The sequence below is a fragment of the Furipterus horrens genome, unplaced genomic scaffold (assembly GCF_987537825.1).
Source record: "Furipterus horrens unplaced genomic scaffold, mFurHor1.1.pri manual_scaffold_10, whole genome shotgun sequence".
NCBI lineage: Eukaryota > Metazoa > Chordata > Mammalia > Chiroptera > Furipteridae > Furipterus > Furipterus horrens.
The window spans coordinates 47,709,999-47,722,213 of record NW_028327180.1 but is presented as its reverse complement, the minus strand read 5'-3'; the positions used below and the strand labels follow the sequence as shown (position 1 = coordinate 47,722,213).

Here is a 12,215-nt window from a genome sequence, read left to right as displayed (position 1 = left end):
CCCCTTTGTATTACAGCCCAGCTAGCTCTGTCTTGCCTGCTGTGGTTGCACAGGCTATTTTCTCTACCTGGAATGCCTAGCTCCCTAATGAACTCCCCTTCATCCACCAAAGCCCCAATCCCAATGTCCTCTCCTCTTGGAAGCTGTCCTAGGACCCACCAGTCCCCATCCTTCTGACTCCACCCCTGTCTCCATGGGGTTGACGGTATCTATGCATTCCACAACAATGTTCTAGGGACTCTGCTGTCCTTGTAATGGTGGCAAGATGGCTCATATCATTGCCCCCAGGCCTATCATCACCTCCGGGGAGCCCCCAAATTTCCAGGATAATTGGCCCAGTGGGACTCACATCGCCATCCCTGAGCCAATTCCTGCATCTGTGGTGACAAAGAGCTCTAATTGACCAGACTTGGTCACATGTTCACATCTGAAGCTGGGAAGTGGACCTGGCCCTTTTTGCTCACTAAAGGCAGGCAGGGAGAAGAGACACCCCCAAGACTTGGAGGTCCCTGACTGCCCCACCCTGGCTGGGGGCCTCAGTTTTCTCACTGTAAATCAGGCTCAGCGGGGCTGAAGTGTTGGAGCACAGAGGGGCCCTCCCCTCTCCCACCTTCTGTGAGGGGGAGTCCTGTTTACCCTGAAGCCCCCATCCTTCACTGTGGCTCTCTGTGAGTCCCCTAGAAAGCGGCCCAGTGGGGCCCACACTGATAGCCACCCGCTCAGTCACTAATTCCTTCTGGGTCCCTTGCCCAGCCTGATGATTTCTGGGGACTTTCCTGGCTTTCCCTCGACCTGAACATCAAAAATAAGGTGGGGAGCGAGCCAAGTGTCGCTGGTTCGATTGCTAGTCAGGGCACATTACTAAGTTGCACGTCAGGTCCCCAGTTGGGGGCGTGAGTGATAGGCAACCACACAGTGATGTTTCTCTCCCTCTCTTTCTCCTTTCCCCTCTCTCTAAAAAAATAAATAAATAAACAAAACTAACAAATAAATTAATTAATTTGAAAAAAAAAAAAGGTGGGGAAGACTCCAGGGCAGGGGAAGCCAGGACAGAGGCCATGTGCACAAGGCTGCACCTGGCAGAGGTGCAACCCCATGTCCTGTCCCCGTCCCTAACATGGAGGCCACAACTACTTCCACTAGAGTGGGAAAGTTGGGGAGATACTGCTTGTGAACACCCCTCATACCCTCAACCAGGGCTGTGGGCACCCAGAGCTGAGGTGAGCACAGTCATTAGTCTTGTACCTGTTTGAACAGGTGTTAGCCTACTTAATGTGTGTATGCGTGAGTTCACTTGCCCATTTCTGTGTCTCCACCTGTGTGTGCGCATGTGTGTGTTTCTGTATGTGTCTGGATCAGGGCTGTCTTGTGTGCGAAGCCCTGGAGGCCTAGGAAGCAGAGAGACCCAGCCCCTTGTTAGAAAAGGTGCACCTGGTGGAGGAAACTCCCTGGGCAGAGGTGGGAGGGCTGGGAGACTGTTGAGTGCAGGAAACACCAGGAGGCTGCAGGGAACAATGCAGGGGTACAGGGAACAGTGCAGGGGCACAGGGTCAGGCAGGCTGAGGGGGATGGGGAGCTGTGTGAGTGAGACTGGGCAGCTTTGGCAGAGCTGAGCTTTTGGAGGAAGTGACATCAATTCTGAACAAGTCACTGAACACCTACTCTGTGTGCCTGGAGCTGGGGACACAGCGGTGACAGAAACCACAACGACAAACAAATAAATATATAACTGTGGGGAAGGGGGAGGATCAGGAAGCAAAATGCATCAGGCAGGGGTAGGGGACCCCAGAGGTGCTCTGGCCTAGAGACAGGAAGGATGTCCTCAGGAGGCAATGTGTGATCTGAGGCCTGCAGGAGAGAAGGTCCTGGGTAGATCTGGGGAGAGGGAGCTCCAGGTAAAAGGCAGGTGCAAAGGCCCTGAGGTGGAGATAAGCTGGCAGAGGGGCTCCATTCAGGAAGATCTAAGCCCAGAGCAGGGAAGGGAGGCATCAGGGGGTAGCCCTGGTGGGGAGCAGGGCCACCAGGACGGGCTGTCCTGTAACTGGAGCCCAGCAGGAACTTGTCCCCACTCCTGTCTACCCTCAGCACACCCTGCTCAGGACAGAATGTGCCGGGAGGAGAGGCTGGTGGCGGCCTGTGTCTGGTGGCTGGAGCAGGGTAGCAGGAGGATTCCTGAACAATGGCCAGACTGGGCCCCCTGCCAGTGAGGGTGGAAAACAAGCAGTAGAAGCCTGCCTGCCTGTCACCCTGTGCCCTGGGCCTGCCCAGCCAGGGCAGGCAACAGAGATGGTGAAGGGGTCAGAGGCTGACAGACAGAGATGGCAACCAAGAGAAACAGTGAGCCAGAGACAGAGAGATAGTGGATGAGAGATGGAGACAGCAGTGAGAGACACAGATAGACTCTGACTGGATGCCACGTCTGATGGGGGGTCCTGGGAACAAGTGTAAGGCAGTGACACTCCCACCTCCACCAGAAACTTTGTTTGCACCAGAGTAGGAAGGGAGTCCCCTCCAGTCACTCAGTCAGTCAGCAAGCCTCTTCACACCTGTTGTGTGCTGGGGCCAGGGACACAGCTCTAATCCAACCCTGTCTGGAGAGGCTCAGACAAACAAGTGGCTATCTAAACAGGAATTTCAGAGAGTGATGAGGGCTATAAAGGCAATAGGACAGGGGGATGGGAGAGGGAGTGAAAGGGGCAGGGGTGGTTGGCAACTTCAGCCAGGAGGCTGGGGTATCCCTGAAAAGAAGAGGAGCTAGCCATAGAGAATAGCCTTCAGCAGAGGGAACCATATGTGTATGTGCAAAGGCCCTGTGGTAGGAACCAGCTTGGGGTGTTTAAGTAGCAGCCAGGGCTGGAAAAGGGGCTGGGAAAGGTGCTAGAAGGAGAAGTAGGTGGGAGGTCTTAGGATTCTGGGGGGGGGGATTTTATTTTAGGAGAATATTTGGCTACTCTCCTCTATGCCCTGTGGACCCCTCACTGTGTTCAGAGAGTTCCCTGGATCCTGGACTGGCTATGCCAGCTGCAGCTGTTGTCATTGATCTGAACCAGAAAATCCATCTCTTTTAGGGATAAGGTTCCCCAGAGTTGCAGCTGCAGGAGTCCTAGGGACACGGGGCTGCTTGTCCCCCTGAGCCTGCTGGAGAGAATCTATGGTAGAACTGGACTCACATCCACTGTTGCGGCGAACACCTTGGACTAGTCTCAGTTTGGGCAACTGGGATCTTGCATCTTGCACACCCTGGAAAACAGGGAACTCATTCTCTGCTGAGGACTGACTGTGCTGTGGAAAGCCCCTCCCTGGTCCTAGTCTAAGCAACATTCAAGTCTGTCCCATTCAGAACTAGATGGCAGGTCAGCTGCCCAGAACAGGTGCTGCTGCACAAGGAGTGTTGGGTGGACTCCAGAACCAGAAGCAGCTAGAAATCAGGGCTCAAACTCAGATCAGCAAAGGGGGTGATGGAGGCTGTGTCCCAGAGTCTCGGATGCGGAAACTGAGGCTCAGAAGTAAGTGCTCTGCCCATGGTCACACAGAGAGCAAAAGCTCAGCCCAGCTTTCCCAGTGTCCAGCCCTAGGTTGCCCACTCAACCCAAGCCCTCATCCCTACCCCTCAGCCCCGCCAACAACCATCCTGAGCTGCCAGCTAATTTTCACAGCACAGCCCGGGTTTCAGACCAGGGTTTTAATTGGGCCTTGCCCCTGGGGGCAGACAGGGCCTTGGAGTTGGAGCCTGAGCATTTGGCGTTGAGGGAGCAGCAAGTGGGGTGTCACATGGGCTGTGGGACATGGCCTTTGAAACTCCAGGGGCTGTTGAGTGGTGGCTCCATCAATCCTTACTGTGGGACCCTGGGCAAGTCACCTCATTCTGTTTTACTCACATTCCCCACCACTCGAGCTGCCTTAATGTCCAGTGAGTGTTTGAACAAATCCCACGCACGATGGTTCACACAAGCCCTATTCACAAGTGCCAAGACGTGGAAGAAACTCAAAAGTTCAACAACTCAAATGTCCATCAGCTGATGAATTGATGAACAAATGCAGTCCATTCATAGTGGAACATTACTCAGCCATAAATAGGACAGAAGCGCTGACACAGGCTACAATGTGGATGAACCTGAAAACATCCTTCTGAGAGAAGCCAGACCCAAAAGGCCACAGTGTGTGATCCCATTGATATGAAATGTCCAGAACAGGCAAATCCATAGAGAGAGGAAGCAGATTAGTGGTTGTGAGGGATTGGGGGAGGTAGATGGGGAGTCACTGTTCATGGAGATGGGGTCTCCTTGTGGGGTGATGGAATGTTCTGGAACTAGGCAGAGGTGATGGTTGCACAACAGTGTGAATGTGCCGAACACCACAGAATTGTTTACTTTAAAATGGTTCATTATATGGTATGTGGATTGTACATCAATAAAAGCAAAATTTAAAAAATTGCCTAGACTCAAGATTGCCAGAATCCTCCTGCAACCCAGAACCCCTGTCCAATCCAGCCCTCTCCTCTCCATTTGCTGAGGACAGGGGGGACGGTTCACCGTCCCAGCACCTGTGACTGCACTAGGGGAGAGGGGCAGGGTTGGGCTCCAACCAGAGCTCAGCCTCCGTATGTGTCCCTTTGTGCCTCAGTTTTCTCTTCTGGACAAAAGGTCCCTCAATCCTATTTGGCCTGGAATTCCCAGGATGGCAGTCAAGGTCCTTCCACCTTCCTGGGCAGCTGGTGGAAGATAAACCAATAAGCCTAGTTTCTTCCTCCACAGTTTTATTTATTTTTTAATATTGTACAAAAGAGAATGATTTAAGGCTTATCAGGAATGCTGAGACCCAGGCCAGGACACAGGGGTCTCCAGAAACACACTGGCCCTGCTGTGTCACCCCAGAGCCTGGTTGAATGCTCTGCTGTCATTATCTTGAAATTCTTAATACTCCCGAACAAGGGCCCCACATTTTCATTTGCAAGTTATGTAGCACATCCTGTCTGTACTGGTCTGAACCTGGCTTTCCGGGCCATACAGCTCTGCGTCTATAGAGTACCTGGAGAAGCTCCTGGGTAGTCCCAGCTTGGGGCAGTAATCTCCAGCTTTCCAAGGCTTCAAAGGCTGGAGTCGCTTTCCCTGCCACCCACAGGCCCCATGTAGCTCCCATGACCTGCTTCCCTGAATGCCTCGTTCCTGGGCCCTTTGGCCTGCTGGACCTGGCAGTGTGACCTCAGCTGAGGCACTTGCCCTCTGAGCCCCAGTCCTAAGATGAAGAGGGCAGTCTCCAAACATCACTCAGCTCTGACCTTCTCTAGCTTCTCTTCCCTCTTGCTTGCCTGTCTGCTGAGCTCTTATTCATGTGCCAAAGCCTTGGCTAAAATGTCCTTTCCTCCAGGAAGCCTACTCTGCTTCCTCTCTGGATTCCTCCAGGTCTTCCTCTGGTCTCACAAGACTGGAAGTTATTTCTGTCTGGCTGCCTCTCCCAGACTGGAGGCTGCTGAGAGAACCCTAGCCCCCACCCACAGGCCAGCAGACAGATTGAACAGTCACTCGGATCCTGCACCAGGGACCAGACAAGTCAGACGCCAGACTGGCCCTTCCTCTGTGCTGCGTGAACAGCCTCATCCTGTTCCAAGACTTGATTTCCCCGACTTTGACACAGTGAGGCTGGCCCGCTCTGCATCCAGCCACTCCCCATGTCCACAGTGGCTAGAAGCCATGTGCGATGCAACCTCGTCCCTCGAGGTACCCACTTCCACTAGCAGGTCATGCAGCGTGGCCTCATGGCTTCAGAGGGGGGGTTTGGATCCTCCTGAGGAAAACAAACCCATCAAGCCTCAGAGGGCAGCAGAGGCTCAGACATACCCATCCCTCCCCTGATAGTTCCCAACCCCTACAGCCAACTGGGGTTCAAAGCTGGTTCAGGCCCTGCCTGTATATATGAGTTTCATCAATATTTTAAACTCCTGTGTCTCCCTCCACCAGCTCCCAGGGTCCGGAAAGGTATAGGGGCTTCTTGGACCTCCAAGCTCACCTCAGAGTACAGGGGCGGCGGGCGGTAGCGGAACTCTTGGATGTAGGAGAAGAAGGGGCCTTCAAGGCTCATGGTGGAGTCCTGAGGTACTGGAAAGGGCCTCTGCCCTGCAGCTGCCACACCATCTGCCACCACCTCTGAATACTCCGGAGGGGCTGGAAGTGAGAGCCGAGGGGGTGAGGGTGGTGAGGGGCAGGAACCTTAGTACAGGGAACAATGACCAGGAGCCTGCTTGTGCCAGTTCTGGGCTGCTCAGCTGTGTGCCCTCAGGCTGAGATTCTTGGGGGACCTATGGTTGCCAACGTTATCATTTCTGTGCACTATTACAGGTGGGGACATTGAGGTTGTGGAGGGCATGTTGGCTTGGCACCTGCCTCTCTACCCACCCTCCCCTTGGGGACACCAGGACGGGGGCACTCACCTTCAGGTTGCTCTGGCAGGGCTCCCAGCCCCCAGTCTAGCAAGAAGCTGGCGTGGCTGCCAACGCTGGACGAGCGGCTGCCGAAAGGGTGCAGGGGGACAGTGCCAATGACCAGCGGCAGCTCCAGGAGCAACTTTGATGTGCCCGGGATGTCCACGCAGACCTGAAGGAAGGAACCATAATGGAGGGTGCCCACACAGCCTTGCCACACCTGCCTTCTACAGAAGGAGGCCCTTCCTGTGCCCAGAGGCCCCAGCTCCAGCCTTGGGGGGACCCTTTCTGGAGACAGAGCAGACGCAGCAGCACCCTGCCTCCTACGATACTCCACCTTGAGGGTGTAGTCCACGTGCAGCACCCGGCAGTGCAGGATGGAAGGGCCCACAGGGGGGATCCGAAGTGCCCGGCCCTGCCACAGCGCTCGCCGCCCAGGGCCCACAGGCTCGCCCGAGAGACTGGCCACCACTGCATGCTTCTGCTTGCGGGCCCCTCGTGCCATGAAGGTCTGAGTCTGGACTACGACTGCTCGCGGCAGCACTGGGCGCGTGGAGCTGTTGTCGATTTCAGCGAACACCGGGATCACCTCACCTGTAATGGGGAGTGGCAAGGCCTCAGTTTCCCCACCTGCAGCCCTGACACTGGCCCTCTCCACCAACCCTGATACGGTTGCTCCTGCCTGCTACCTGGTGTGTAGCCTTTGCGGTCGATCTTGGCTGAGAGGGAGACCAGACCACGATTACTGTACCAGGATCGGGCAACCTTCTCCCGAGCTCCTGCTTGAGGGGCCTGATGGGGTGGAGGAAAAGGACATAAATGGTTCACTTTGTGGAACTTGCAAACCATCCCCAGCTGAGGGAACATTTGGGGTAGGGCCTAATTTCCTGGTTTCTTTTTAACAATCTAGGATATATCTGTAAAATGGACCCAGGAATATGACCCATCTCATTAAGCTAAAAATGAAATGAGCAAGCCAGTGCTCAGTGTAGCTAGTGCTCAGCATGGAATTATTATTTTGCACCCTGGCTGTGCCCTATTTCACAGACAAGGCATCTGAGGCTCAGAGAGGCTGAGACACTTGCCCTGAGCCAGAGAGAATTGGTGCACCTGGGATCTGCATCAGGCTGCACTGACTCCACAGACATTCCTTTGCCTGCCTCCTTCCCTGCCCAACTGTGACCCACACTTTGTGACACTTTGTGAAGGGAGTAAGGAGCCAGTTGGAGTCACCCAGAAGCCAGGCCCCTGTTCCCCGGTGCTACCATCCCACCTCCCCAGGGGTGGGCAGTCAGCCACACACCAGCAGGGCAGGCGTGTTGATGTCCACAGGCTCGATAACAGTAAACACCTTCCTTGCCCTGCGGGCAGGAACCCAGGGCCGGTGCAGGGTGGCCTTGATGCAGTATCGGACACTGCCGTGTTTGCCCTCAAAAGACGTCACCAGTGTCCTAGGAGTGTAAGGAAGGGGTTTCAGCAGGTGAGATATAGAGCCTAGCAGGTTGGGGATTCCCAAAGACTTAGGGGGCTGAGAGACACAGAGACACTCCTGAGGGCCTCCCAGAGGAGACAGTCTTGGGGCTCAGAGGTCCTCAGATACCCAGCAGTGGAGCCCCAGACCTGGGAGGGACATCCCTCAAATCCAGCACCCCGGATGACTTACGGAGGCAGCTGAAAGCTGAACGGGAACTCGTGGCGCCCAGCTGGCAGTGTGGTGGTCTCTCCCGTATCTGCAAGTAGGAGCAAGAGGGGGCACCTCAGTGGCTGAGTAGGGCTCCCAGGGCGCGCAGCACGTGCGCTATGGGTCCCGGTCGTACCTGGCGCGAGAAGCGTGGCACGGTGGCTCAGGACCTCCAAGCGCTCGCTGTAACTCTGCGTGTACGCGGTGCTCGAGCCCGAGCTGCGTGACTCGGTCCAGTGCACGTGGGCGCGGCCCCGCGCGCGCAGCCTCAGGGCACCCACGCGCACCGGGCCCGACAGCTCCAGCAGCACCCAGCCGGCTACCGCCTGGCCGCCGCTGAATACGGGATTAGCGCCTGCGCTCGTGTTTTCCAGGTGCACCACGAATGCCTTCACCTTGTCGAAGAGCATCGCGCAGAGGATGCAAACCCTAGACACACGGACCCTGACCTGGAAGCCCAGATACAGCGCAGCGAGAGGCAGACGCCACAGCCTCAGAAAGCAAACCCAACCGGCGCGCGCAGGAGCATTCAGAAGCCGGCCAGAGATTCTTCGGAGGCTCTGCTGGCGCTACTTTTATGTCAGGGCGGGGCAAAGCGGGACACATGCCCGCCCCGGAAAAGAATACGCCAATTGCGCGGCGAGAGGCGTGGCTCCGCCCAGAGGTGTAGCAAAATAACAAACTCCCAAATTCCCAGTCGGCTTGCCCTCTACCCTTGAGGACCCTGGGGTGAAACTGAAGCACTGGGGGCCAGAGCCGGTTTCTCATGGATCTCACGGATAAAGAGAGGAAATTGAAACCAGGAAGCGGGACCTGGGCTTCAAAAAGATCACTCAAAAGGATCATTTGGTCCTTCGGCTTAATCATCAACCTGCCACTACTTGCAGACGTGATTCGGGGCACGTCCAGCCCGAGCTGCAGGGGTGTGGAATGGCCTGGCCCCAATCGGAGCACTGAAGGCCTAGGTCACGGGGCCTCAGTTTCCCCATCTGTGCAATGGTGAGGGAGAATGAAGTCAGTGGGGCCTCCCCCAACCTGCACCTGCTGCCCCCCTCCTCTGATTCGAAGCCCGCTCAGCTGGGTGATCCAACTAGTGACAACCTCTTGGATGGAGCTTGAGTTCCCATGTGCGCAATGCCGTAATAAACTCAGCTCTCATCTCAGAGAGTTGTGCATAAATCAGTGTCGCGCCTACTGGACCCCTCCTGGAGCCTTATTCCCGGGTCACCAAACACTCTCGACGCGTTGCCACTAGGTTGCACCCAAAGCTCTTTAGCCCAAGGCGTTCCTACCAACCGACATTTCTTTCCCAACTTCCAGCTCAGGCAAACGCCTACGCTTGACCTCTAGGCCTAGCCCTTGGGCCCACGTCAGGCACCTCCAGCCCCTATCCCCTCACAAACACAGCGGAGTGCAGGGAAATTTCCAGGTACCGCGGGGGCCCAGGGCTGCGGTGTGACCTCGGGGCAGGGATGACCCTCTCTGGGCCTCAGTTTCCCCAAAGAACCGTACTTTGGGTTTCAAAGGCAACTGTGTTGCCTTCTCACGATCTATGGGGCGTCTGCGCCCTCTGGTGGCAGAGAGATGCACTGCTGCCCGAACCTGTGCCTACCTTGGCCATCCCTTATGAGTCTAGCTCAGGCCACGCAAGGACTCCCCCTGAAGGCCTCCTCACCCCCAGTGGGAGATGGCCATAACCAGACACAGAAAGCCGTTAGAGCAGGCCCAAAGGGAGGGGCAGAGGCTATCGACTCTGTGACCAGCCTGGGGTCTGCTTAAAGGAGGGTCCTCTGGGGCTGAAATAAGGGGTTGGGACCTTCTGTCAGGGCTAAGTGGAGCCAAGAGAGAAGACAGGAGGCCATAAGCCAGGAGGAGGTGGGGGATGAGGAAATACTGGAGGGACAGGAAGGCTCATAATAAACAAGCATTTCCCTCAGCCCATTTTACAGATGGGTCCCCAGAAGCCCAGAGATGGGCAGGGTCACACAGCAGATCTGAAAGCTTCACCACTACCACCACCCCCAGTGTCTTGGGGAAGCCACCAGTGAGTGGGACCAGGGGGAACTGTAGGGTGAGACCAGCCCTAATTTCGCTTGAGCTGCAGGGAAAGGGAAGTTTCTCTGGGCCCCTTCCTGCCACACCCCGTCACCACTACACCTTGGTTTCTACAGCTGGTAAGGCTGGAGTCCCCTGCAGCTGGGGGCTATTGGGACAAGGCTGCAAGGCCAAGTCTGAGCTGCCTCTTGCTGTACGTGTTTTGCAGATGCGCCTAAGGGAGGAGGTGGAAGGGCCCCAAAGAGACCCATGTCCTCCTCGGCTCTTTCTGTGGTCCCTGTTTGCTTCTGACTGGCCATGTGTTCTTAGGGTGGGGGGCTGAGGTTCACCACTGCGTAAGACTTCAGCTTAATTTGACTTCACCCCAAGTCTCCTCCACCTCACCTGCAAACACCACCAGAACCCCCAACCCAGGAAACACTTGCCCCTTCAAACACTGCGGGCTAAACTGAGGGAGGGTGCACTAGCTGAGGGAGACGGGCCTTCTTTGGAAATCAGAGCCCCCAGGCCTGGGGCTAACAGGGATCCTGGGGTCCAGAGAGGAGGATCTCCCATCTCCACCCAGGGATTCCCCCAGACAAAGGGTCCCCATTGCACTACCGCACAGTCTCTAAATTGAGGGCGTCTGGGCTCTGGAGAGGGGGTGCCCAGACTCTGGGAGGGGTTCCCGGTAAAGAGTTTTGGAGGGAGTAGGTGGGTGGATGTCCCAGGGGAGGGTCCAGACCCTGGTGAGGAGGTCCCCACTTTTTGAGAAAGGTCACCGACCACACGACCTCTAAGTTGAAAGTCTCCCAGCTCTGGAGAGAGGCATGCAGACTTCCAGAGAGGGGCGTGTAGACCTGGGGATAGGGAGCGGGCGGGAGGAAGGGATCCTAGCTAACCAGTGAGAGGGCGAGCGGCTCACCTCGGAGCAGCAGCTGCCGCTGCCGCAAGTATGTCTCGACGGCTGCGAAGTCGCTGGAAACTGCGTTGATGCCCACGCTTCGGCCCTCGAGCCAGTGCGTTGTCGCCCAGCCGCGGGCGGTCACCTCGAGCGCTCGCACACCCAGTGGCGCGGACGCCTCCAGCAGCACCCGGCCACACAGCCGCTCCCCGCCGCGGTATGAACCGCCCCGCGCCAGCTCCAGCTTGAAGCTGCTCACGCCCCCCAGGCGCATGGCGCGGGCCTGAGTGCACCACAGGGACCGTGCGCCCGGCGTGGGACGCGGCCCGGACCTGCGGCCACCACGCGGGTCTCCCGGGTCTCAGCCCTTGTCCTCGCCGTCCCGGGCGCCCCCGCGGTTTCCCACACTTGTGCGAACGTGTGCAGGCGCCTCAGGCCCGGGGCTGACTTCTTGGTCCTTCACGTCTGCCCCCTTGACGCGCCCGGGCTGCCATGGACGTGCTGCCCGCTAGCCCGCGCTGTTGTCTTTGCCACCCCCCAGCACGGGGCGGGTCCTGTTTTTGTAAGGTCGGCGCTGATGAGTCACAGGCCGGCGCCCGGAGGAGGGAGGGAACGGATGTGGCTGGCACTAAGAGGCAGCCACTGGGCTGTGCCTTGTGGTCTCATGTGTACCCTACCCGGCACCTTTGGTCTTGGGTGCTGCCCCAACCTTCCCTCCTCCTCCAGCCCCTGTCACCTACAGGTTGTTCCCCAAACACACCAGATTCAAGTCTTGCCTCTTGGACTTTGCACTGGCTCTTCTACCACTAGGAACACCCTTCCCCAGATCCACTCCCACCCGTCTTCCAACCCCATGCCCAAATGTGGCCTCCTCAGAGTCCCCTAGTCACTCTCTGGCCTGGTTTATGTCTTTGTGACTCTGCTCAGTGTGTTTGTGACTGCTGTGTGTTTACTGTGGCTCTTCCATCGAACTGAATGTACCCAAGGGTGGGCATTGTGCCCTATTCTCATCACTGGATCTTACAGATGAGGAACAGACCCCCAGAGGGGCAGCCACTGCCATAGGCACCCAGTGGTGGCAGAGTTACACCTAGAATCCATGTCTTACCACAGCTCACTGGCCCCTCTTCACACCCTTCTCTCTCGAACCCAACCTATCTCTTTGAGCCAGGTGGCCC

General features: G+C 56.8%; 1 protein-coding gene across 2 annotated transcripts; it reads right to left on the bottom strand.

Moving 5' to 3' along the window:
- Nucleotides 1-4,739: 4,739 nt before the first annotated feature.
- ARRDC2 (arrestin domain containing 2) lies at nucleotides 4,740-11,568 on the bottom strand. Of its 2 annotated transcripts, none has more exons than XM_090289946.1 (8): nucleotides 11,059-11,568; nucleotides 8,082-8,148; nucleotides 7,722-7,869; nucleotides 7,108-7,210; nucleotides 6,756-7,012; nucleotides 6,428-6,590; nucleotides 6,007-6,161; nucleotides 4,740-5,784 (listed from the first exon to the last, which is right to left on the bottom strand). In XM_090289946.1, exons 1-8 carry the CDS (start codon nucleotides 11,309-11,311, stop codon nucleotides 5,731-5,733), a joined length of 1,200 nt encoding a protein of 399 aa, XP_090146072.1. In that variant the 5' UTR covers nucleotides 11,312-11,568; the 3' UTR covers nucleotides 4,740-5,730. The 2 variants fall into 2 exon arrangements, with proteins under 2 accessions (XP_090146072.1, XP_090146071.1); XM_090289945.1 differs by lacking the exon at nucleotides 11,059-11,568 and adding an exon at nucleotides 8,236-11,000.
- Nucleotides 11,569-12,215: the final 647 nt, after the last annotated feature.

Bases quoted from the DNA above. Each gene is read 5' to 3' on its own strand.
- ARRDC2 (XM_090289945.1), bottom strand. From the start codon at position 8,509: ATGCTCTTCGACAAGGTGAAGGCATTCGTGGTGCACCTGGAAAACACG. The intron at 7,013-7,107 runs GTAGCAGGCAGG...TCCCCATTACAG, and splicing joins CCGCAAAGGCTACACACCAG to GTGAGGTGATCCCGGTGTTC. The intron at 5,785-6,006 runs GTGAGCTTGGAG...TGTTTTCCTCAG, and splicing joins CGCCGCCCCTGTACTCTGAG to GAGGATCCAAACCCCCCCTC.